The sequence below is a fragment of the Macrosteles quadrilineatus genome, unplaced genomic scaffold (assembly GCF_028750875.1).
Source record: "Macrosteles quadrilineatus isolate MER2022 unplaced genomic scaffold, UCM_ALF_1.0 Scaffold_2__2_contigs__length_208266976, whole genome shotgun sequence".
NCBI classification, from domain to species: domain Eukaryota; kingdom Metazoa; phylum Arthropoda; class Insecta; order Hemiptera; family Cicadellidae; genus Macrosteles; species Macrosteles quadrilineatus.
In genome coordinates, this window is record NW_026542595.1 from 106,223,465 (window position 1) to 106,249,173 (window position 25,709).

General features: G+C 33.5%; 1 protein-coding gene across 4 annotated transcripts; it reads left to right on the top strand.

The window, feature by feature from the left end:
* Positions 1 to 308: 308 nt before the first annotated feature.
* Positions 309 to 25,167, top strand: LOC128985977 (ADP-ribosylation factor GTPase-activating protein 2). 4 transcript variants are annotated; one of them, XR_008490092.1, is made up of 13 exons: positions 309 to 423; positions 4,269 to 4,460; positions 4,802 to 4,933; positions 5,902 to 5,949; positions 8,987 to 9,097; positions 9,737 to 9,913; positions 10,888 to 11,034; positions 11,817 to 11,947; positions 12,800 to 12,940; positions 13,770 to 14,154; positions 14,445 to 14,654; positions 15,578 to 15,652; positions 22,086 to 25,167. XR_008490092.1 is itself a non-coding variant. In XM_054406005.1 (12 exons), the coding sequence occupies exons 1-12, from the start codon at positions 349 to 351 to the stop codon at positions 22,104 to 22,106; spliced, it is 1,770 nt and encodes a 589-aa protein (XP_054261980.1). In that variant the 5' UTR covers positions 309 to 348; the 3' UTR covers positions 22,107 to 25,167. The 4 variants fall into 4 exon arrangements, 3 of the variants coding, with proteins under 3 accessions (XP_054261980.1, XP_054261981.1, XP_054261982.1); XM_054406005.1 differs by lacking the exon at positions 15,578 to 15,652; XM_054406006.1 differs by lacking the exon at positions 15,578 to 15,652 and having other exon boundaries at positions 9,740 to 9,913.
* The last annotated feature ends 542 nt before the right edge of the window (positions 25,168 to 25,709 follow it).

Here is a 25,709-nt window from a genome sequence, read left to right on the forward strand (position 1 = left end):
TTCACTTACATCCGCTGGATATATCGTCATGACATTGTAGCGTTTTTTATCGACCATTGATTATATATCTCCCCAACGAGAAGATATATAGTCAATGATTAACTATGTTTTGTGCTGATTGAGTTGGCCGTGGATTGATGTACATAAAGTAAAAGTATAGATTAATAAACATACTCCTTGAGCAGTATGTTTAATCTATGGTAAAAGGCTGGATATAGTATACTTGCTTTTCTACATGCGCAACACACTAGTTGGCAATGGCATTGACATTTCCTTCCAATCCCAATGATCAAACAGGCACATGTCAAATGGTGACAGGGATAGACTCAGACAATCAACAAGATAAAAATGTCTGACGAATCACCTAACAATAATGATATTCAGTTGATTTTCAAGAAGTTAAGGGCTATTCCCACAAATAAGGTAAGTTTTAAAGATATTTATTGTTAATAACATTCGGGTAAGTGTTTAATCTTAAATGTTCCTAATATTCCCAGTGCTGACGTGTAGCCTACTTGTCTCTTGACATCATTCACTCTCAGCTGGGCAGTTTTAACTCGATTACCGTATTTGAATTTCGATTTCAATCAAACGATTCAATAATTAGGCCTAGTTTGTAAATAAAATAAAACACGATAACACAACATCCAATAGAAATAATATAATAACCTAACCATCACTGCTTAGAATACAAAATTCCATGTTAACTCATGTCATGTGGGTTAGGTCTGGTCTACCATGTCAGATTGTAGATTTTGGGTAGACTTCCATAGGCCTATCTGTTGTCAAAAACAACCGAATGAAATTATCGTATGGAACAATTGAATAAAAATATTTGATATTTTCATACGGTTGTTTTTGAGGCTGCACTTTACGTCCTACACTCATGCGAATGAAAATATCGACCGATATAAGTTATCGATTATTCGATAAGTTATATCGTTTGGTTAGTTAGGTAAGGTTAACCTAACCTAACTAACCAAACGATATATCGAATGAAACAATCGAATAATCGATATTTTTTATTCGAATGAGTGTAGGACGTAAAGTAAAGTGCAGCCGTTTTTGGGTTATTGTTCAGTTTCCACAACTCACCTAAAACGCACTTAAAAACGTTCTTAAACTGTTCTTTGACATCAATACTACAACTCGCTTGAATAACTTTTTTGTCGCCGAGGCTTCCTTACTCGCTAAAATAATTAAACTCGCTAAAACATCGAGACAACAGGGTTTTTGTTATCAGCCATTATTCCTACTCACTAGGGGACAGAGTGGGAATCCGGGGTTTTGGGTGGGGGGAAAAAGTCGCTTAAACATCGAGACAAAAGGGTAATTTCATGGGAAGATGGGTAATTTGTACAACGAATATGGGAATTTTTTTTAATTATATGCGGGATAAAGTACCTAAAACGGGATAAAAATCAAAATTACTGGGGATAATATCCCCATTTTAGGGATTTTTTGCACATATCAGGGATAAATGCAATGCCACGTCACTAGGTTTGTTGTCGCGTCGCTATTGGCCAATGATACGTCACTTGGGTTGTTGACGCTTCGCTATTGGCCACTGGTTATGAGTCAGCAAGGCAAAGAGTAATAATTCTCATCATACCACTGGGTTGTAGACTATGTAAAATAACCTCGGAAATACTTTATTTAGGCATGTGGGGAAGGGGAGACGGGGATTATGCGGGTTCGAGGCTGCATTAAGTGTTTTGAAGTTAGGTTAGATTAGTAAGGTAAAGTATAGGTTATAGTTGGCCGGGTTGTTTATTTATGTAAAATCTACAACGTTTTATCACTATTGGAACATTGGCTTAAACAACGAGGCTACGATTTCAAAAATGCTTGCATTTTTGAAATGGTACCGTTGTTTAAGCCAATGTTCCAATAGTGATAAAACGTTGTAGATTTTACATAAATAAACAGCCCGGTCAACTATAACCTATACTTTAACTTCACTAATCTAACCTACCTTCAAAGGACTTAATGCAGCCAAGAACCCGCATAATGTCCGGCCCCCTTCACCACATGTCTTTTCATATTTCTTGTATAATGAGTTTATACAGCAAGTTTGGTTAGGGTTGGTTAGTTTAGAATAGTTTCAATACAAAATACAAATATGAATACTATTACAGGAAGTCTGCATAACTTTAGTTACTTAACAACAGTTCTGCCATGGCGGCCGTAAAGGCGGCCGTGGTTCTGCTGTATAGTTTCACTTTCAACCAGCGCTTGTCACTTCTGCTAAGTGGTTCGGGACGGTTGTGCTACATGGTAAAAGTTTTTGCGCTGCAATTTGGTGTACTAATATGGAGTTTGCGGGATCACATAGCTATTTTGGAGGGGATTGCTGGTGAATCCTGGGGGTTTTGCGGGTGATTCCTGGGGGTTTTGCGGGTGATTCCTGGGGTAATCACCTGTAGTGCTTCGTCTTCGTTTGGTCAGTTTTCGGCGTTTTCGCCAGTTTTAGTAGTTTGTTCCGAGATGGCTGACGTAATCGAACCTCAGTGCGATTCTTGTGAAGTGAAGTTTTTGGACTGTGTGCGTAGATCGCGGACTGACATTGTCTTGTTTATGGTTAATCACGGTGTCCTGGGTATTTACCTTTAGTGCTTCGTCTTCATTCGGTCAGTTTTTGCCAGTTTTGGTAGTTTGTTCCGATATGGCTGACATTAACGAACCTCAGTGCGACTCTTGTGCAGTGAAGTTTTTTTACAGTGTGCGTAGATCGCGGACTGACATTGTTTTGTTTATGGTAAAGCACGGTGAAGAGCCGGGAAAGTGCCGGGAAAGTGCATCCACCATTTTTTCAAAGCTGCCGGCAAGCTTTACCCTCTACAGCGTTGATTGCGTCATTGACTCTTAGAAGGCATTGATTGCGTCATCGATTCTTAGGCATCGATTGCGTTGGTGTTGTTGTGTCCCGGAGCTCACATAAAACGTACTTCCTGAAGTGTGAAACTGTGTAAAAAGGGTATTGAATGACGTTTTGGACGTTACGGAGGGGCAGAAAAGGGATCAAAAACCATAAATGTAACAGAAAATATTTATTTTGTAAATTACGATATTAATATTTTCGGTCATATTTTTATGGTTTTAATGACTTTTCCGCCCGTCAGTCAAGTCCAAAACATCGTTTAATACACTTTATACACAGTTTCACACTTCAGGAAGTGCGTTTTAGGTGAGTTGTGGAAACTGAATTTTTACCGGCTAGATAAATCAAGAAAATAACTTAGTACCTATTGCGACATCGAATCAGTAACATCGATATTAGGCTAGTATCAATAGTCATAGGCCTAACTTATCGGCCTTTAAACATTGATGTAAAAAATATCTACCGGTAAGTTAAAATGTTGATAAATATCGGAGAAAAACATTGATTTTAAGTAAGACATCGACCAAATGCTAAATTACTTTATAATAAGCCTAGACTAGGAAACTATTTGTACTGCTATAAAACTATATCTAGGCCTAGCCTATCATTTTTGGAATCAGCGCTATAAAACGAACAGAGATATCAAAATATATATCTTTTTAGAGCGTTCACTGGAGGTCGACATAATTAGGCTACCCAATATCAGAGTAAAATATCCATACTAAAAATATATCAGAGGACAACTATCGATGGAAAAAACATCGCCTGTTGGCTTCAAAACATCGATATTTTCGCTACATCCACTATCGATTCCCAACTCTACTAAATTGTTAGGCTACAACAATTTTGTTGTTGTTGCTGTCCATAGAAGTAATTGACAATTCTATTTAACCGTAGGCCTAAATCGTTTTTTTTTTTACTTAACTTGCTAAATTAGATGCGGTAACTCAGGCCTAACTTACATTATGAAAAGTGGTTAACTTGTATTAATAGGCCTACATTGACAAAATGTAAATTATGTAATTGTGGGTATTAAGGCCAGTTTTGTGTACTGCTACATAAATTCATTGAGGGAATGATCTTAAAAATGTCTTTAGTAATAAAGAAATACAGTTGATGGTAACTTAGAGTATCAGTAGGTTACGTCGGCCTAGGTAACTTATATCTAGTATTTTGGCCTAGGCTACAATTTATCACACTGTAAATAATCATTAACCACACAATATAATGACTTAGCCTACAAACAATAGCCCAAACGAGTAAACGATAGTTTCTAGACAATTTGGGCAAAGACCTCCATAAGGTTAACACTGTAGCCTAAGTTAACTTCAGAATTAGATTTAATATGTGTTGAGACTTGTATCAATAAATATTTATATGTTTACAGTCATGTTTTGACTGCAATGCCAAGCTACCAACATGGTCAAGTGTAACGTATGGAGTTTTTATCTGCATCGATTGTTCTGCTGTCCATCGTAGTCTTGGTGTTCACCTGACGTTTGTGCGGTCAACGCAGCTCGATACCAACTGGACATGGCTTCAGTTGAGACAAATGCAGTTGGGTGGAAACGCAAATGCTGTAAGTAACCTAGTGAAATATTTATCAGACCGGTTTTTAAATACCAATTTCGTATGTAATTTAACTTAACATGTACCTACGGTATTGAAAATTGTTTCTGTGTTTTGAAGAAACCTGCTTTATTTACCTACTGATATTATTTATTTTCAATTGTAGGAATCAGATTCCCAGATAACTTACTGTTTAAATATGCTAAAAATCATGGTTGTCACAAAGATTTTTGTATTTTTCGATGCTATACATTTTTTGAGTAGGTTGGCTTAAGCTTATAAAAATAATTTTTACATAGGGCCTAGTCTATTTCTATCTTAGTAGCCTAATACATTTTGTTTACATTTTAGGAATCTTTCTTCCGTCAACACAACTGCGTAACCACGGATGCTCAGCAGAAGTACAATTCTCGGGCTGCACAGCTTTACCGGGAAAAGTTGCACACCGCAGCTGTTCATGCCATGAGAATACATGGCACCAAGGTTAGTGTTATATAATTTTAACAAGTTTTCATCTTGTTTTAACGGAATTACTGGTTAAGCTAGTAATAAGTTAGGGGCAACTGGGAATCTGGATTTCTTGGATTTTTTCCGTATTCTATAAAGAATTTTGTACCTTTGCAACAAATAATCCTTGGCCCCGGTGTTATTTACAGGTATGGGATTTATCCATAATAAATATTAAAAATAATTTAAACTTTTAAACGTTTATGTCAAATTGGTAGTGTCTACATTTACAAATTCACCAACTATTTCAAAGAGAATACGTCACCTAAGTTTAAGTCCTACAAGTGTACCGTAACACACAAAAAAAGCCCTGTAGCCTATTAAAATATAGGCTTAGTTGAATAAGACAAAAATATTTTAATTTTTTAATCTCAAGGTGTCCAATTTTAAAGCTGGCGATTGTTTTGAAAACGGCATGTTGTAGGTGTAAACCTAGTACAGTAGAAGCTCGATAACAAGACTCTCATGAGAATCATAAATAAGATTGCATATCGAGGTTTGCGAGTACTTGTAAATTAGGGGTGAACAAATTCGGGGGGATTTGATAAGGGCTCGTTATTAAGGGTGGCATGTTGTCAAGGTTCTACTGTTGGAGATATAAATTTTTGTATAGTGCTTTTTCTTTTTTTTTTTGTAGATGCATGTTTATATAAAGATTTGCGCAGTACTTTGGTATTATATGGACAGTTTGATTTTTACAGGACAAAGTGTTGTTGCAAAAATCAAAACTATGCATGAAAGAACAACGTATGAAATTATTTTGTAGCACTTCCTACTTTTGTACTCTTTTGATAACTTTCAGTCTTAAATAAGTACGAATAACTTTAAAACTTAACCTTTAATGGTTGAGGTCAATATAATACCAAAGTACCAAATTCACTCATTGCCAACAGTGTTAAATGTGGTATGCGTTTCTGTAAGAATAACGTAATTGGATGTTGTAGCTGGAAATCAGTCCTCGAGAAGTGAGTTTCCTTCTTGGACGAGCATCGGTGAGCTTTGCTAGCTCGCTAGCTTTTGCTAGTTTGCTAGCTTCTCGCTTGATTTTTCTGTGTGCTCAAACATACCCTACTTTTTAGCACTTGATTAGATTGACCCAAGTGAAGTTAATCGTTTATTGAACATTTTATCAGTTGTTTTGCTTCAAAAAGTAAAAAGATAATTTTGATTGATTATTAAAAATATAGTTTACAATTTAAATAACTAACTTTTAAATGAAGTAGGTCTAAAATAAATTTGATAACATTTTTTGGCTAGGTTACGTTAGGTTGGAGGGATAAAACGACTCATCCTCTTAGACTAAACAACTTTTATGCAAGTTATTCCTAATCTACACTTAAACTAAATCACCGTTACATAGGCTGTGGGATTTTGAAAATAGAAGGTGAAAATTTTGTATTCAGTAATTGTGAAATTTAACCACAATACCTACATTTGTTAAAGTTATAATAAAATAACATTTCAATTGACTTTTATAAAACTTTAAAGAATTACAGTGATTTTCTGTAAAATTTTCTAAAGAAAAACTGTCATTAAAATTTTTAAGACTTTTTGTTGTATATTTTTTATTTGTTACAATAGAAAAATCACATAAACAGTTCCACAAACATCATTTTATTTCTTTGCTTTTGCTTGAAAAGTGAGTTATATTTAGCTTTGTATATTACAGCTGTAGTGTGATTTGTTTTTGAACTTGCTTATGCATAACCTTGATTACCCTTTTGGTAGGTTGTGTAGTTTTGTGTTTATTTATTTACTCCTTCTGCATAAAACAAAGTAGTGCCATAGACTAACCAACACAAGTAGACTTCTCATCGCATTGTAAAATTTGAAGCTCGTTTTCGTGTCTAGTTCATGTTGGTGACACTGGACGCTAGTGTTGATGAAACTTTATTTCTACTTTTGTATATGGTTAATTTCAATGTTCTGTGCTTTAGTAGGTTAGGTAGGGGATGAGTTATTGTTTATGAATAGATCGTTTTACTGGGTTAAATGAGGTTTTATATCTGAAATAACAAAAAACTAATTGTAAACAAAAACACAATCTTAGCGGAATTGGACGGAAGTAACTATAAAATTGTTTTCAGCTGGTCCATAAGGATGACAAATCTACTAAGGCAGGCCTAGTATGTTTTATCCATGATAGTACCTTGACTCAAACGGGATAAAAAAAATAGTTAAAGTTCCTATGATTAAAAGTTTTCTCTAAATCTAATAGTAATAGTTTTTGAGACACAGTACTTATGGTTGCACAGTGTAAGGTGCTACGGCGCGCCGGGGTCGCGGCCTTCCTATCTGAGGCCTCTCCCGTACTACGCTCCTCTACCGTATCGCCTTACAAATAAAATGCTCGGAATCGCTCGAGTCGAGCTGGGAACCTCCAAGGTCCTTCCGCTACTCAATTTTGAATAAAACGTCTTTATTGTCTGTTAAAGCTCAGAGTGACACCTCACCACAGGGGGTCAACAGTGTCATCACACTCATCATCGCTTTAATGATCACCTTTAAAACAATTGCCAACGCTGGGTGTTCTCGCGTGTCTCGTGCCAGGCTAATTCGCCGGTCTTAATCAAATCAACCGATGCAGTATGTTAAAATGTCACCCTGTCCCTAACTGCCAGGCTAACTCGCCGGTCTTTCTAAAGTAAAAAATGATTAAATCAACTAAACTAATTACCTACTGGCCAGGCTAACTCGCCGGTCTTTCTAACCTACCACAATTCAAATAAATAAAATAATTCCCTACTTGCCAGGCTAACTCGCCGGTCTTTCTAAAGTAAAAATAATAAAATAAACTAAAATAATTCCCTACTGGCCAGGCTAACACGCCGGTCTTTCTAACCTACAACAATTTAATAAAATAAAATAAAATCCTACTTGCCAGGCTAACTCGCCGGTCTTTCTAAAGTCAAATTAATTAAATAAAACAAAATAATTCCCTACTGGCCAGGCTAACACGCCGGTCTTTCTAACCTACAACAATTTAATAAAATAAAATAAAATCCTACTGGCCAGGCTAACACGCCGGTCTTTCTAACCTACAACAATTTAATAAAATAAAATAAAATCCTACTTGCCAGGCTAACTCGCCGGTCTTTCTAAAGTAAAATTAATAAAATAAACTAAAATATCTGAAATATAACTGCAAGGGCTTTATTTCACAAATAGTCTAAATTACACTTACAGCACTTCTCGACTTGAGAGTAAAGACGGGCCAACACCAGAGATACTAAACTGGGATTTCAGTTGGGCTTCTTCACTATTTGACTTTGATCGTCTCAATTCCTGATTTTCACTGTCTTCGGACGGCCCGCGGCTCTGGTTTTGTCAGCCGCAGGAGTAGCGAGCTCCAGCGGTGATATCACGGACTACTCCCGTGTTCAGCGGCCTCCAGCGGCCGGCGACGTAAGCTACTCGCTGTTATCGGGGTTGACCCTTGTCCCCAAACCAGCTTGTTGTCCGCGCCGCTAACACCTTTTGCTTACTAACGGTTGTAATATCAACTTAGAGCTGGTCAAAATTTACAACCGTTACAACAGTTATACATTGTTCACCATATATTGGCGATTGGAAAATTATAAAGTGCTCAGTAGTTATACCATATTTTAATAATGTTATCTGGTGTGTCAGAGCCCTCTTTAGAAAAAAAAGAGAACACCTAGGCTATGTCGGTCGGATAAAAAAACTTTCCCTTATTGATGATTTAACCTTCTTATTCTTTGTTGTTCTGCTTCATACCGATAGATCTTTTGCTCTTTTACTTTTATTACTTTGCCAAAATTATTTGTGTATAGAACAAAACACGAACAAGAAATTACGTAGTTAGTTGAAAAAATGAAATAATGAAATGTAATTTTGAACAGCTGATAATTAATATAAAATGGTTTTTGCTCAGTCAAATGAACCATTTTAATCAAACAATCAATCTAAGATAACTGAAATCAAATAACTGCATGAGTTGATTCTCCCAATGTATCGTCAAACTTTGTGTTGTGTTTGCTTGCATTGACTAACCTGTGTTGCCATCAGTTGCATATAGAGCCTTCCCACGAACATCAAACTAGCAAAGAAGAAAAGAAGGAAGAAGTCGACTTCTTTGCGGAACATTCTACGGAATCACAGTTTAACTACGACAATCAAGTAAGTTTTTGATTTGACTAAACATCGATGTTGAATCAATCAAAAAAGTTGTATTCTGATGTACTAGTAGTTAAGAAACATACCTCAATCCATGAAATATTATGGTACTAATAATATATCTAAACAAATCAATTAATTTTTAATGCATTTAAGTAAATAATTGAGTTTTTATACTTTTGTTTTATTCGGTAACCTCTACCTATGGAATGAGTTTAGCCATGGGAATGTTTTCCTATTGGCGCTGCTTTGCATTCTTGTTTTACTTTCTGTATGCGTCCTAGTAACTCATTTTGTTTTTTATAATCCAAAGCTTCACATAATTAGTATTGGGTGTGTAATCCTCCATTTTCCTATCTTAGTAGGCAAAGATAGGGTTAATTAGACTAGGGAAAGGCTTACGCAAAATAAGGCTTCCCTCACTGCCGTTGCTTTTCTAATTTTGTTTTGTCATCTCAACGATGAATTTTTGTTGGATTAATTTAGTACCACAAGCGTCTAGTGGTGTAACATTCGATTTTGCTAGCCTTCTCTGGCTCTCTCTACATGCTACCCTAATTGACTCAATCCTTACCTTTTCATATGGTTTTAAGCCTATCTAAGTACTACAGGTCTGTTTCTCTTATTGTCCTTCGTTTACAGCAGAATCTAAATGTAGACAACCGTAGCACCAATGGCAATGTGACGACCGCCAGCAAGCCTATGCTGCCCCCGGGCGCAGGGCCTAATGTGGAGGCAGCACTCAGCAACGTCGTGGAACCTCAGGCAGACAGGAAATCCATCATCGGGGGCAGAAAGCCGCCCGCCAAGAAAACAGGAGTGAGTTGAATAGTTTTTTTGATTTTAGAAATCAATTCAGTAGCCTAATAAAATAGATAAATTGTCAGGATTGCTGAGGTGTTATATTGCTCACTTTAAAAAATTCAAATTCGAGGTTGCTCGTTCAATATATTATTGATAGATAGTCCAATGATGAATGAGATCTAAAAAAGGACATTAGGGTAGAAAAAACAGTCACAAAGTAATAATATGTATATATTTTATGCTACAAGGCTGGGAAGTTGCAAGATTTAATGAAAGTACTTTTAACACCTTCTAGGGTGAGTACTTTTCCCCAAGCTACTAGCAACTACAATACAGGGTAAAGAAAACACAATCTATACGTTTAATCTCAACAATGATTAAAATAACTCATTTTAAAGAAGATTCTAACAGAATTTTAATTTTTTTAAAGAGAAAACATTTTAAACCCTTCTATGTTAGTTGTGAAAGTGCATCATGCCTGTACAAACCTATCTCATGTTTACTTCTTTACTTTTTGGTGCATTCATTCATCATCAAGTAATGCTAACCACAAAGTGTCTCTTAAAACATTGCTGGAGAGTCAACTAGAAGTTGGGTCGTCAAAATCTGACTGTAGCTTCTTCTTTAGCTTATCACTAGCATCCAACTTGTCCCTTGTCTAATATTTAACATTTACCTTGTAGTTTTGTTGAGAGCATACTGAAGAAACTCCAATTATTATGCCTTTTTTTATTACTGTAAGAATGCTGGGTAGATTTACAATTTCCAGCTGATTTTACTGGACCAGCTATTTACCTCTGTTAAAAAAAATTTCTATGCATATACACAAATTTGTACTGGTTTTGTCCGGAGCCATGTAAACAAAATTTTAATAGGTCCTAGGTATAGATTTTACCAAGCCACCTACAGTAAAGCTAATCTTTAATAAGGAAATTTGGTAGAAGAAGGATAAATTTGTGACTTGTTTTTATAATTTATTTTTGTTTTAGTTGGGAGCCAAGAGAGGTCTGGGAGCGCAGAGGGTAAAAGCTGACTTTTCTGCAATAGAGAGAGAGGCAGAGCTTGCAGACCAGCTGAAGGCTCAAGAGAAAACACCAGTTGTGCCCGAAAAGTCTCCTGATGAACAAGAAGCCCAGGTTAGTGAGACAGCATTGACCAGATAGTTTGAAAAAAGTTACCATTTAGTTAAAGTATTGTATTTTCTTACACAATCACGTTGCGGAGATATTGCAAATGTCTCCGGCGGTTGCAGATATATTGCGAACATCTTCTACGATCGCTGTGAAATTGATAACATCTTCTGCTGTTGTGGAGACATCATCATCAGCAAAACAGTGAATATATCACATGATCGCCGATAAATTGTGAATTGTTAATTACAGGACTTTGCAGATACTTTCTGTGTTTAAAAGAACATTGACTGGCCTTGAAAATCAAGCCGCTTGCACATCCATATTTAAATAGTACTTCAGATTTGCACAACGTTTCTCCCAATCAAAATCTTGTTCTTGGGCCAATTGTTGTCCCAGCCCAAACCGAAAATATCGGGCACTCGCATACAGTACTCCTACAATTCAACTAGGTACATCAATCTAATTTTATAAAAAAATTACACTTAAATGTCCATTTCTGCTACCGTCCTATGGAAACTGTTGATCAGACAACGATTGTGTTGTTCGTCATGACATCCATCATTTTGAAGAAAACATTACCTACTTAACAACCGTTGTTGCCTTAATTGGGTTTGTGCTCTCAATTTACAAATGTTTTTTCTAGTTATTTAGGTTCCTTCTCCTCAGCCACCTGTCCGCCTCAATCACTCAATACTTAAAAAGGTCAGCAGACTTTAAGAGATCATTTACAGTTTAAGACAATGTTAGGTACATGCCAAAATTATCCACAGATCATATCTTTTCAGATGGTCTCTATGAGATTGGCTTACCAGGATATTAGCCAGCAGCAGAAGAAAGAAGAGGAAAAATTAAAAACAACAGACCCAAAAAAAGCTCAACAAGTTGAACGTCTGGGGATGGGATTTTCCACAAGATCGTGAGTTATTTTACATCTTAAGGCTCGTATTGTTTGTGAATATTTTAAAAATGTCCTCCAAGTAGTGTAGAAAGTTTATTTTGTCTTTCTAAAGAATTAGTTTTCATACATTTTTCATCAGTACAGTATATCTGTTTGGCTAGACTAAATGGAAATGAACATTCGCTTGTGTGCAGATTTGATGCGGCGTAGGTGTTTCGTGTGTTCAATGTTAATACCATCCATCCATTACAAAAACTGTCATCCATCTATTATAAGGTCATCTTTCTCTTGATCTTAGTTGCATTTCCATTTAATTTAAATCTGGTATAAAAAATGTAATAATGTAATGTTATTACCTTCCTTATGCTCAGTAAACTTGAACATATTTTATTTTATCCACTTTGTTTTACTTAAAACTAACTCTTTTCTCAGCAACATGTGGTTGCACCCATATTAAATTATTCTCTACTTTTAACAGATGTTATTTAAAATGTAAATAAAACAGTGTCTTGTTCTCTTTTAACCATTAATAAGTGTCTTTATTTTCTCTCTCTCATATTCTCTATATTAATATCTCCATTTTGCTATATTTTACCTCTCTGGTCCTTCTAACTATTTATCATTACCCCTTATCATTGTATTCCCTTTTCTATTACCTACTTTACTAACAAACACTTTAGTACTTTTAACAATATTTTCCCTTACTCTAAAATTCATCGATTGGTACTTCAAGCCCAGAAATGTGTATACTCCTACTTTGAAATTATTCACCTTGTAACAGCAAACCTAGAGCAAATTAAAGTTTTAGTTCTATTTTTAACAAATGTGATGTACCTGATGATTTTATGGTTAAGATACGGAATGTTGTAGGGGAGTTTCACACTCCGCCTTCACAAGCATCAAGAGGATCGAGCAAGAGTCTCCTGTCAAGACGTCCAACTCCCGCTACACCAGGGACGATGATGACACGGGCTATGACGAATTCTTTGATGCCTTCTCCTCTACCTCTATGTGAGTGATCAATGTTTATGAGGACTTTTCAAATTTTTAGTAAAGATATCAGGCTTAAACCGTGAGTTGATGTGTTTATAGTTCATATAGTTTTCGTGTATATAGTGTAAAGTTTTGTGTCTCTTATGCCAGCTAGGATGCTTTCCCATTCAGGTAAGCCTACTATCCTCACAAGGAAAGTGCAACGTGGGCTTACCTCATGGTTCTCAAAATCTAGACAAAACCTAAACCTAAGCGTTAACCTTTCATCCAATCTATTTCACCATCCATCCTTTCACTTATATAACAATTCTTTGTTATAGGCTAGTATCATTAACTTACTTATGTGGCGGTCAGTATATTATCTATCTCCATTAAAATGCTAGGATGCTTTCCCATTCAGGTGAGCCTACTATCCTCACAAGGAAAGTGCAACATGGGCTTACCTCATGGTTCACAAAATCTAGACAAAACCTAAACCTAAGCGAAAACCTTTCATCCAATCTATTTCACTATCCATCCTTTCACTTATATAACAATTCTTTGTTATAGGCTAGTATCATTAACTTACTTATGTGGCGGTCAGTATATTATCTATCTCCATTAAAATGTATATTGGGGATTTTAAAGCAAATTGAATACTTCAATCCTTGATGACAATTTTTATTTATGATAAAAACTGAAAATTTGCTTCTCAGTAAAACTAAAAGAATGTGTCTAAAAAGTAAAAACCATCTAAATCTAATAGCTACACTATTTGGTACCGGTAGTCACTTTACTAAAGACAACATTATGTAAGTTTTTTATTTTTTTAGATTTATAATCTTTCTTACTGAAAAAATAATTTCAGGTTAAAAGGAAATAGAACACCGACAGAGTCTTCAACTGAATCGTTCTTCGACAACAAGATGGACGGCTTATCAGTGTTGGAATCAATCTCCAACAGAAACACACCCAAAGGTAGCTCAGGCTGGGGCGAGAGCAGCGGCGGGGGCTGGGGCGAACCGAAGAGTAAAGGTTGGAGAGAATCGATAAACGATGCAGACTGGGAAGAGAAGAAGCCGGCGAAGAAGGAATGGGAGGAACCCGAGAGAAGACAACCGGCGACGAGGAATAGTGAGCGAAGTGCGCCGAAAACCACTCCTTCTCCTTCTAGTGGAGAAGCCCAGAAGAAGTTTGGAACGGCCAAGGCGATCTCGTCAGACCAATATTTCGCTGATTCGGGCGATACCTCTGTAAGTTAACTTTCAACATTTTACACTCTCAGTAGCGTAAGTTTGTTACAGAATTAAGACTTTCACGGTTGTAAGGGTAAAACTGTCACATAACTATAATAGTGTGCTGTTTCAGGCTTTTACTGCTCTGAAGAAGGTACACAATGTTGTTGATAAACATGGTTCTGTCCTGAAAACCATGATATTTTTACATGTCCAGGGGAATACCTGACCGCTGTGGACATTCAAACCTAAGCAAATTTTTTGCTCCGCAATAATGCAATTTCACAAGCTGTTAAATGTTTTTTTAGTGGGAGAGAAAAACGAACCTGTCCCGGTTTGAGGGATCGTCGAGTATATCGTCGGCAGACTACTTCAACCGCACGGAGGTGTTGCCTGGTGGTGGCTACGGTGTGCAGACGCCAGACTTGGATGATGTTAAGGAAAGCGTACGTCAAGGTGTGACCAAGGTCGCAGGCAAGCTGAGCTCACTGGCCAACGGAGTCATGTCATCCTTCCAGGTAATGGGTGTGAAAAATAATACATCTTCACTATGAGGGTTGTCCGTAAATTTAACTCTCAAGATCAGTGTACTGAAAAAAACTGGCATCGAAACACCACATGGTGTGTTGGAATAAGGCTGAATATTGTGTGGCGCATAACCCGTTCAAGGTTATCGCCCTTTCTTCTCGTACTCTCTCTAAATGATCAACAGATAACTAACCTTTATTGAAACCAAACTATGTCAGCAGCATTTTTAAGAGTTGATAGTCAATTTGTATCTTTTAATTTTCCACTACTGTCAACTTAGACTGGGACGATGGCGTCCTACTGAAATCCAGCTACTAGGAGGTCACGAATTGTGGATATTTATAGGAATGCACTGTATGCGATACCCCCTGTTGTGGATTAATGTCCGCACTAGTGAGTACTACGACTATCCGCAGTACTATCCTGATAATTAGACCATTTATTTAATTACAAATTACAAGGCAAAAATTTTTGGATTCCACTATAAACTGTAGGTCCATTAGTTGCCATTAACTGTATGGGCTATTTATGAACAGTCCTGTGTCTAAGGAATGTCGGCCTTAGTCACTAACAAGACTACAAGATTGCACCACTCATCTCCATTCATACTTGGCTTAAAATACCTACTTTTGTATGGTCGCTTTTTTAACTTAAGTATTAAAAAAAGTATAATAGTGGAATCATGATGTGTTTTCATTTTTTTTAGTTTTACTGTTCAAACTGTTAACAGTTTATTTTCTGATAAAGACCCTCTTCCCCTTGATTAAAGTTAACATTTTTATAACTCGGTAGAATTGGGCTTTTATTTTTGTGTTACGCCTACTATATAGTTAGTTGTGCCAGTTAACTAATCAAGAATGTTAGATATTCTTTATGGGAAAAAATTATTTTATCTGCAACTTTCTATTTATAGGATTCAGATGAATACTATTAGTTTCACTTCTAAAAGGCAACTTTATTAAAAGTGACTTGGAAAACAATTCCGCAGGTAAGATGAGAAAGCCACTTTAGATTTTGGTGGCAATGGAGGGTAACAAATTTGGATGGCGGTGAAAATAACGTATTTGGGACTTACATGTATTTAATACTAACTTGATGACTATATGCGTTTTCTTGGTTTTGACGGATTCACCTTGACTAATTAAATACCCTTTTTATTGGTTAACTAAGGAGTAGGTCACAATAACTAACTTGAAATTAAGTTTAAGGATCTTTTTTGCCTCGATAGACTTATTAAAAATTAAGAAAACTGTACTTAAAAGTCTATTATTTACAAGGAAGTTTCTTGTTGTAGTGGATAAGTGTCGAAACTTGCATTTTCTAAATTCATAGGAGATCTTTGATCAATATTTCTACACAACAAAATTATTAAATTCTTTTACACAACTTAAACTGTGTAAATTGACTCTTTGGTCTGTTTACCTTTTGTGTTTTACTTTTTATTTTACTGCTTTATTTATATTTGTACAATTGATTACTGCTCTTAAACAATGACACATTACTATTGCATGCTAAATTTCTTTTTCTATCAGTATCAAGTTATCATCTCTCACGTCATCATTATATTGCGGAGTTTCTGTTTCTATATTTTACTAGTCTTTCTGGTACTTTCAATCAACATATATTTGATACTAGCTGTTGAACCCGTGCTTTGCAACGGGAAGAGGACACAAAATAGAAACATTTCAATCTTTACATCTGCTGCATATAATAGTTACACATCCGCCAACGCTTTTAGAGACAAAGTTCAACTTTTATGGCCTTAATAGAAACGTTTAAGTTATGACTTTTAAACCTGGTAAGTAGTGGATACCAACATTTTGGTTTTGATAATTTTAAATCTAGTGTAGGCTGATATGAGAAAAACTGACCAAATCATCGAATAAAACTTCGACATACATGATTATTTCATGTATAACACATTACATTATTAACATATTACTTCATCTCCCTTGATTACACATCTTTTTATTTATTATTGACATTTAAAATTTCAATTTTGAAGTTGCACAAATACTAATTATTAAATTTAAATGAGCATTTTTTTTAAATTTCCCTCTTCTTCATATTAAATCACAAATTCTTCCATCTTCAGTTTCTTCACTCACAATAAATCATTAGCAAAACTATGTCAGCTGTTATAAACTTTTGAAATATTGTTGTGCCTTATCAATACAGTATTTTGAAATATTAAAGAAACTATATCTATACTATTAAAAATGTTAAACAAATAATTTAGCATTAAAGACAGCAGACAAAACTAATATGATTATCAAAGCATCAAGGACTAAAAAATGTAATAGCAAATATAGTATATGTTTCATTGCATCTCTGATTCTACTCTACAAAAATATCAACAAACAACTTAATATACAAATCAGTTCTTTTAATCAGTTTCATCGTCCATTGCCTTTAAATTTTCACACGTACCATTAAGTAAACATAGTTACAGATATTTAATTGATTTTAGAAACAAATGAACACTGTGTACTGCTTAGTTGTATGATATTTTCCTTGGCTTAATTTAATGAGTGGTGTGGCAAAACACAAATAATAAATTTATCAAATAAAGTAAATGTAAAACAGAAATCAAGGACATACAATTTAGTAATCGATGATATTCTTTAGTTTAATTTAAGCATAGGTTTAGCAAAACTCAATAACTTAATTTACCTAAATATACATATAAAAAACAATGTGATGTGCAAGTTATGTTAATCTTAACACATATTTAGCAGTTCGTTTTAAAGTAGCCTTCAAATTCATACAAAACAGCTATACATTGTAATTTTCATACTGTTTCCATGAAAACATATCAATAACATTATTTTCATAACTTAGACGCTTAAAAAAATCCAAAGCAGATCCGGAGTTGATACAGCAACTGTTATAGAATCTTTTTTTTCCATAATCATTGACATAGTTTTAGAACAAATAATCCATGATAAAACGTTAGATTAAAATAAACCTACTTCATAGTTATGGAAAACATCTATATATCTAATTCCGTAAGCCCACAATTTTACAATGAAATTGTGAGCGAACGGGAGGTCGTAGAAAACTGGGAGAGGTCTCATTTTAAAGGTCTGGGCATGAAATTTTGGGGAAAATTATTCATTATTCTTAATTATGCACCAAAAGGTTGTTAGGGAATAAAATAATTCACATTTAAATAGCATGGGAATCTAATTGTATGTATTTTTATTTAGTGTAAACACAGCTGTGATTATATAAATTGAAAAAATTATAACCACACCTGAATGTGGATTATTTTGTTATTGTAAAATTGTTTGTGAATTAGTAAACAACACAAAGTGTAAATGAGATAAAATCTTTTGAACAAACAATTTGATACTTTTAAACTTAATACTTTACAATGTATTGTTCTTTTGCACACTAATAATGTATAATGTCGGAAGACCACCACGCAGAGAGGTATTGTCCCTCGAAATGAAAACAGGCGTCAGATTTGGCACGATGAGCATCGGATGAACATTAAGTTATTCCTGTGTATAGATTACCACTTTGATTTGGTGAAATTGTGACGCAAGGCCAAATCTTCACAAAAGTTGGCATTTATAAAAAAAAAAAACACTCTTTACCCATGGTCAACTTTATGTTGCATTCAGCCGGGTAAAGCGGCCAGATGATGTTAAAATAGTAATAGAACCAAATGAAGACCAAGGAATCGACCAAAAAAGATACTATAAAACAAATTTTGTTTTCAGAGAGATTTTGTTATAGCAGCATTTTACAATTTGGATGATGAAATTGTTTCTGTGTTTTTCTAAGTTAATTCATCTATATTCAAAGAAATATATATAGATATAAATAATTGTAATGAAAATTATTATTGGAAAATGTTCCTTAGTTGTATTATAATTAGAAAGTTTATATTACAATCTTACCGCATGTCCTTTGAAATTCTTATTTTAAACAGAGCAGACAGACATCAAAATGCAATATGCAGGTATCTAATAAGTAGGCATATTATACATATTATAATATACAAAAATGTTAAACGATAATTCAAGGTAGGGTACAAAATAATTACTAGAATATATATATAGGGGCTATTGCCCCTAAAAGCCACTAGTTATATCTAATTTCTTTGTATCAGCTGTCTGAAATTATAAAATATGCAATTTAGCAGTTCTTTTTGTTTACATTAAACTGTCAAAGCAAATGTAAACAAACATGGTTAGTGTTCTCATTGCAGCCATGGAGACCAATCAATATTTACTTTTAAAATCTTCATCTCAGAACTTTTAAAGCCAAAGGGGCAAAGCCTACGGTCAGTATCGAAATGTGAATAGTCCTATAATGGTCCTTGGTAAGGTAGATATATTTTTACAAAATTTAAGCCCAGTTGGTTCAGTATTTTTTGCATTAGTAATGCTATTAGTAATACACATACAGAAAGACACCATTAGATTTTTATATAATAGTATAGATTAAGAATCTACTGTACATACAAAAAGCTATTTCTTTTCAGCCTACCTACCATAGCATCAATCCTCATTGATAAATCTTTCTCAACCTTAGAATTTTTGGTTTCCAAAGCAAAATTATAAAATCTTTCTTGTGTGGTAACTGCTCACAGTTTTATTTAATGAGTAGTTAGGAAAATACTGACCAAATATTGTATTTTTTTATGTGGACTCTCAATATTCTAAAGTCCTCCTTATTGACTAGATCTATGCTCTAGCAACAGAAAGAAAAGAGTTGCCATTATTTACTAAAGTTTGAGCTATGCTAACATTGCTGATCAACATACCATCTCTGTTTATTCCTATTTCTACTCATGAAAGTGAAAACCATTAACTCACTAACACAACTAATTATTTATTTAATCTAAAAATAAATGTGATTTAATCCAATCCTATCTTTATTTTCATTTTACTTTAGAGCAGTAACAAAACTTTATATGTTGATATTAATATAAATTTATTCAAGAAGGTTGGGGAAGGAAATTTTGTAAATAAGTTTTAGAATAATATTTTAGTGGTATGTATATAAATAACTTTATTAGTCCGATATATTGTTTAAGCATTCGTATGGTTCAAAATTTGCATAAATTTTGAAAAACCATTTTATAAAATGTGTTGAAAAACCCTTGGGTTTCTAATATTGGCCACTACACCTTAGATAAATGAAAGTTTACTAAAACAAATATTCGTCTTTGAAACATTAAAATAAATGTCCTTCAAACATGCTAACCATTTCAAAGTTTAAAGCTTTCTTCTTTGAATCTCTCACAACTAAAACAAGGTTTGTGTTTCTTATAGCTGGATGATGAGGATTTTTTTGATAAGGTAGATAACCTCACTTGTGTACTGCACGTGTGACTTTTTGTTCATTAACAAACAAATACGGAATTCTTACACGGGATTAACGGTTTTGAATGTATATTCAATCTTATATAAAAATAATATTGTGTTCAATCAAAGTCAATCTTCTCCACAAAAATGTTTCCAGAAGACTTCTTCCTTTTGTCATGTCAACTTTTCTTCCAAGTCTTCTGAAGTCTTCGATCACATAGTAATTTCTTGCTAATATTGGTTTTCTTAGTTGGTATACCCCTTACAGTTGTCCTCTCTTACTTAAATCCTGCAGCTCTAAGTTAAAACCTAGGGCCCCAAGAAAACAGCAACATCAAATGTTTTTTCCACCTGGGACCTCACCTCTTCTCAGTTTTTTTCTTTTCTTAATCCCTTTTCAATTGTTCTCCTCCAGATTCGCTTCAGCCCTTTTTATAGGGTTTGACCGATTCCTTTCCCTTCTATCAATTACTTTGCCGATCCATAGGCTCGTCACTAGGAGCGAGTAATAGCTTTTGGTTGCCTCGCTCTTCTTTTTATCAATGTATTTTTCTCCCTTTGTCAAACGTCCAGTTATCTAATTCTGCTGTTAATCACTGCCTTGATAGCTATTCACTTTAACCATGCATTTTTATCGAGAAAAGTAAATTGCATATTTTCTTCAAAAATATATTTATAGGATCTTTTCAAGAATGCTGTCACGAGTACAATTTGCCCTAAGCAATAAAGATTAATCCAGCCCAATCCATTTCAACCTAACCTAAAATGCTAGTAATGGAAGACTGCATTAGCACCTGTATATTGTGAAACAATATGTGGAGTGAAAATTCAGTACACATCACCTTAGTTATGAATTACCTTAGGCGAATTACGCCTTAGGGCGTATTTTGATAGTTGTTACGCCTTCTGGTTCATATTGCATTAGGTTTGTGGGCTCTTGTCCTGATGATTAGTTTCCCGAACTTTATTCACGTTTGTTAACACCGATGTGTTTAGAATATTTAGTCAGTGATAGTATTTTTACTTCACAGCGCAAATGACCAGTTGGAGTGATAATTGTCGGTAAGCACAGACTTAGTGTTGTGTTTCTATGTACCCCCTTTGCACCATATTAATGTGTTTTATTTGATATTTTTTTACGTTTGATGGCACTTAACGATCAATGTGAACTCCTTTAAATTACATAAGTTAGGATTTTTATATGTATTTGAATAAATATTTTCATCTGTGTTTATCTTTTTCGGTCTTGATTTATGATGAGAGTTTCGATATAGAAATACTACTTGGTAATGGGTACTTCTTTATGATTACAGATAGTAGTATGTTTAATTGTGTACTTTTATACTAATTACTGGAAATCACTGTAACAGTTACATTTTTTATTTTATAAAAATATGTAGTTAAAAGACGGTTGAAGAAGCTGTCACCCCTCATTCCCCAATTGATAATAAGCTTTTTAAATTGTGTAATGAATATAGTAAATCGTCATAATACATGATTTCTGTATTTTGGCATTGACGTTTATCACAGCAGGTATGGTTATAAAATAAATACATTTTAGTATACTAAAATATGTTTTTTTTTATTTTCAAGAAATAGTTCTTAAAGTTGATTTCTTTTACGGAGTAGGTAATCAGAAAAATATGTCTTAGTTTTGTGTAGTATTTTGTTTAAAATTTGTAATCATTTCAAGAAATAATCGTTTCTTTGATTTGAATGTATTATTTTCTCCAAAAGTGATGTGTCTGTTCCTCGTTATTGTTTTATATCTTTTATTAAACTCTATGAAATATAATAAAAATACTTTTACTAATACAGTATTAATATACTTGTTAGCATATGTACTGTTTCAATTTGTATTTCTGTTAAGAACTATTTTTTTCCTAATTTACCTTTCTATACTTGTTTGTAGACTTATGTTAGGACAAAAAATAATTTCTGTAAAAAGCAGAAATATGGATAGTCAACTATTACCTCTTAAAAATATAATTTTGAATCATAAACCTGTTTACAGAAAAAAATAGAATCCACCTACATCAGATGTAATTTTCACTTTTTAACTACAAAATGTACTAAAACTCCTTAAATGTTTTGTTTCAGGAAAAGTACGGAGGCTACTGAAGACCATCTTCAACACAATCTTGTAATGATTTAACATCAGTTGAACTCTTTTTGAGTTATCATTTGTGTGTTTAAACCGTTTTTGGTTCATCCTGTTTTGGGTGTGTACATGTTAAGAATTACTGAAATGAAAACCAATAATAGACCGTTTGTAAGCACTGACTGAATTTCCCTATTTAAAAAATATATATACAGTGTGTCCCGTAAGTAAACAGCCAAACTCCAGAAAATGATTGTATGGGTAAAAAAAAAACTCATAGGACCCATGTTAGAAAAAAAATGTATCTTGATGCAAATCAAAATTTCATAATTGCCGTCAATTTAAAATTTTATTTGAATCAAGATATAATTTTTTGTATGGACCTCTTCTACCTTAATATACATATAAATTTTCATAAAGATTGGTTGGAACAGTCGTAATATAATCACTTTTTGTGAAAAATACAAAATGGCGGATATCTGGTTAACCGAACAAATTTTATCCTTGATTTTTTCTTTACCATAAAACCATTGCACATAGTTTGACTTATGGGACACCCTGTATATTCCCGAGGTCGTTATTTCTATCACGGTTAGTTGTTGAGTATCACCTTTGATTATTGAAAGAACTAGACATTCATTCCCATGTTAAAGCTGTCACCAGTTTTGAAATCAAATTGGCCGTAGTTGATGTGAGCCACTGACAGTTGTAAACCACTGATTTCTGTCGCACATGTATACTTTTAAAGCAAGTCAAATTTATAAGATGACTTATTGTAAGTCGTAGCATCTTACATGTCACATTAACTCAGTAACAAAAAAATAAGAAATAGAATGTTAGACACTAGCGAAATCTGTGACTGGCTCATACAAATATGTTCTTTTTTAATGAAAATGGCGACAGCTGGTCCATATAGATGGTATGTCTACTTCAGTATAGTACAAAAGTCAATGAAAGGGTTATTGTCCCAAGTTTCCTAAAAAATTGTTTGAATTTTTGCTTGTTTTGTAATTATATAAAAAAATCATAAGTTATGTCGCAATATTGCAAAAAATTTGAAAATTATACTTGAACATAGGCTACATTTTAATTTGGCCAAATAAAATTTAACAAATCCTATTTTAGGTTAACCAAAATTTTACTCTTAAGATTAGCTTTGATATCTTCTTTTCTGATCAGGATCTATTCATTATATTCAAAGATAATATTTTATAAAGTTAATATTATTGTACATAATAAACAATATGAAAAATCAAGTTTTTATTTCATTATGATAGTTTTATGCCACAATTTATATTTTTACCAGCATAATGTTTTTTTACTGATTTTTCATTTTCTTTTAAATAGAATAACTAGTGTTATTGGATAAGTTTTTCCTTAGGCTGCTCAGTAAGGTAAATTACTTTTTTTCGTGTTGATTATTACTGTTTATACTTAAAATATTAAAACGTCGTATAAATATTTTGTTATAAAATGTAGTTATTTCATAAAAAACAATGAAAAACTAAGAATTTTGTTTTGTTTATAATTTATTTATAAATACCCCCGCCGCAGCAAACCTGCAGACTAAGCGAATTTCAACTTGTCTGGTTACATTTTTACTAAAATATTTCTATAAATAAGACATTTATTCCCAATTTAAATAACATTAGATTTAACGAGTGCTTAGGCTTGCTGCTACGGGGAAGGTGAAACATGTTTTTTGACCATATGTCAATAGTATAAACTTTATACGCCAAAATTTATCAACATAGGCCTATATCTATAAACAAGTAAACTACAACAGTTTTAATTTTCTCCATAAGAATAACATGGGAATTTTAAATTACACTTTTTTTGGATTTTCTCCGTGACCGTTAGGCATACAACAGCGCTTCGATATACTAAATTATTTCTTTTTTTAAGCTCTACAAAATGGTTGAGAAAGAAATCACAAAACTTTTTGTTTTTATGGTTAAAAATTGGAAAACCCCATTTTTGCCTCATAAAACCCCACATAAACCCCTGTTCCCATGGTCCAATTATGCTAGTTCGCGAACTCGTTTAAATAAACGTAGGTACACGTTTGTACCTAATTTCATCAAAATTGGATCATTTTTGCTCGAGTTATCACGCTAACGGACACACACATATATATATATATATATATATATGAATTTGAACGGATGGTGTTTTGGCCTCTGGGGACCTCAAAATGAAAAAGTAAATCGGTCCCGGGTCCAGGTCTTACCATGAGTACTACGGTAATAGCTTATTCCCTATATGGGAAATTTGCTAAAAAACTTAAATCAAAATGTAGAAAAGAATTATTATTTCCTCAATTTTTTATTATTTTTAATAAAAATAACTACTTATTTCATACATTCCAGGCTAAGTATTTTTCATTAAAAATCTTAACAATTATATTTATTTCAGCCAAACTCTGTTTATTTATTTAAAATATTTAATTTATGCCTACTAGTTCAATTTTATGTTTTAAGTGTGCCATAAATTTCAGAATTGTTTTCACAAACGAGCAAATTGTGATATGGTCAGGCACATTATGTTAAATCCTCTTTTGTTGGTCAATTCTTGTTTATGAGGGACTGGTGTTGGTAACATAGTGTTTTAAATACTTTTTTTTTGTTTTTGATTTAATCTTCTCAAACCTATTTCATTTGTTGTAATCACTTTTTCATTCCTGTTAAATTGTTATGAAATTAAATTCAAAAAATTTAAAACATTCTATAGGGATAGAAATGATTTAATTTTTCTATCGATAATTAGTTTTCAGTACCTACCTGTATTTTTTAAAATAGGAATGCGGTTAAAAAGAAGCTTATTTAGATCATTTTTATATTTAAATAAAGGGTTAGTTATTGTTTTATTGTAAATATTTAAGCTTTTGTTTCATTTTTTAATAACTTGTTATTTAATCCTATAATCGTCGTTTTCTTCCGTTCCTAATTTGGTTCTGAAAACATGTGAAGTTGTGTAAAATATGTAAAATGTTGAAAAAAATCTGTTAAGAACAATATTGACCCCTGCATAATGTAAAATAGTTGACCAAAAGTTGTGTTTAAAATAAAAATGTATCAAAAACGTGTTGTGTTTATGTTGATTGTTTTATCTTCAAACTTTTTAGGTATGGACACAGGAACATTAAGACCAAGCATCTTCAGAGAAGGCCATTTTATTAGTGAGACTGATTCAGACCTTCGGCTAAGTGACGTAACATACGTCACATAGAGGAAACTTTATTACGTTAATTGGTCAAATGTAATAGCTCTCCCTTTTTACAAAAGTAAACCAATTATAAACATTTTCGGATGATCGTTTGGTCAAAATATTGATATAATTTCAGTGTTGATAACATTCAATATAACCTAACAAGAAATGGAGTGTTGGAAATATTTGATCTCAGTATCTTGAAATATAAGATAACATATTATATAAGATATTATGATAACATAAAGTACAAAAATACAATGTAAGAGATTCAAAATGAAATACAAAAAGTACAGTACATTGGTTAGAGACATAAAACAGAATAATAATTTGGAATATTCTCTAGCATAATACACCATAATGAGAGCCAGTTGCATAATAAGCTTGTGAGGGAAACTTCAATATAATATTTAATC

Excerpts from the sequence above, each read along its gene's own strand:
- LOC128985977 (XM_054406005.1), top strand. The coding sequence starts at position 349 with ATGTCTGACGAATCACCTAACAATAATGATATTCAGTTGATTTTCAAG. Across the intron at positions 4,461-4,801 it reads TGGGTGGAAACGCAAATGCT|GAATCTTTCTTCCGTCAACA; the intron begins GTAAGTAACCTA and ends TTTACATTTTAG. Across the intron at positions 9,914-10,887 it reads CGCCCGCCAAGAAAACAGGA|TTGGGAGCCAAGAGAGGTCT; the intron begins GTGAGTTGAATA and ends TTTTTGTTTTAG.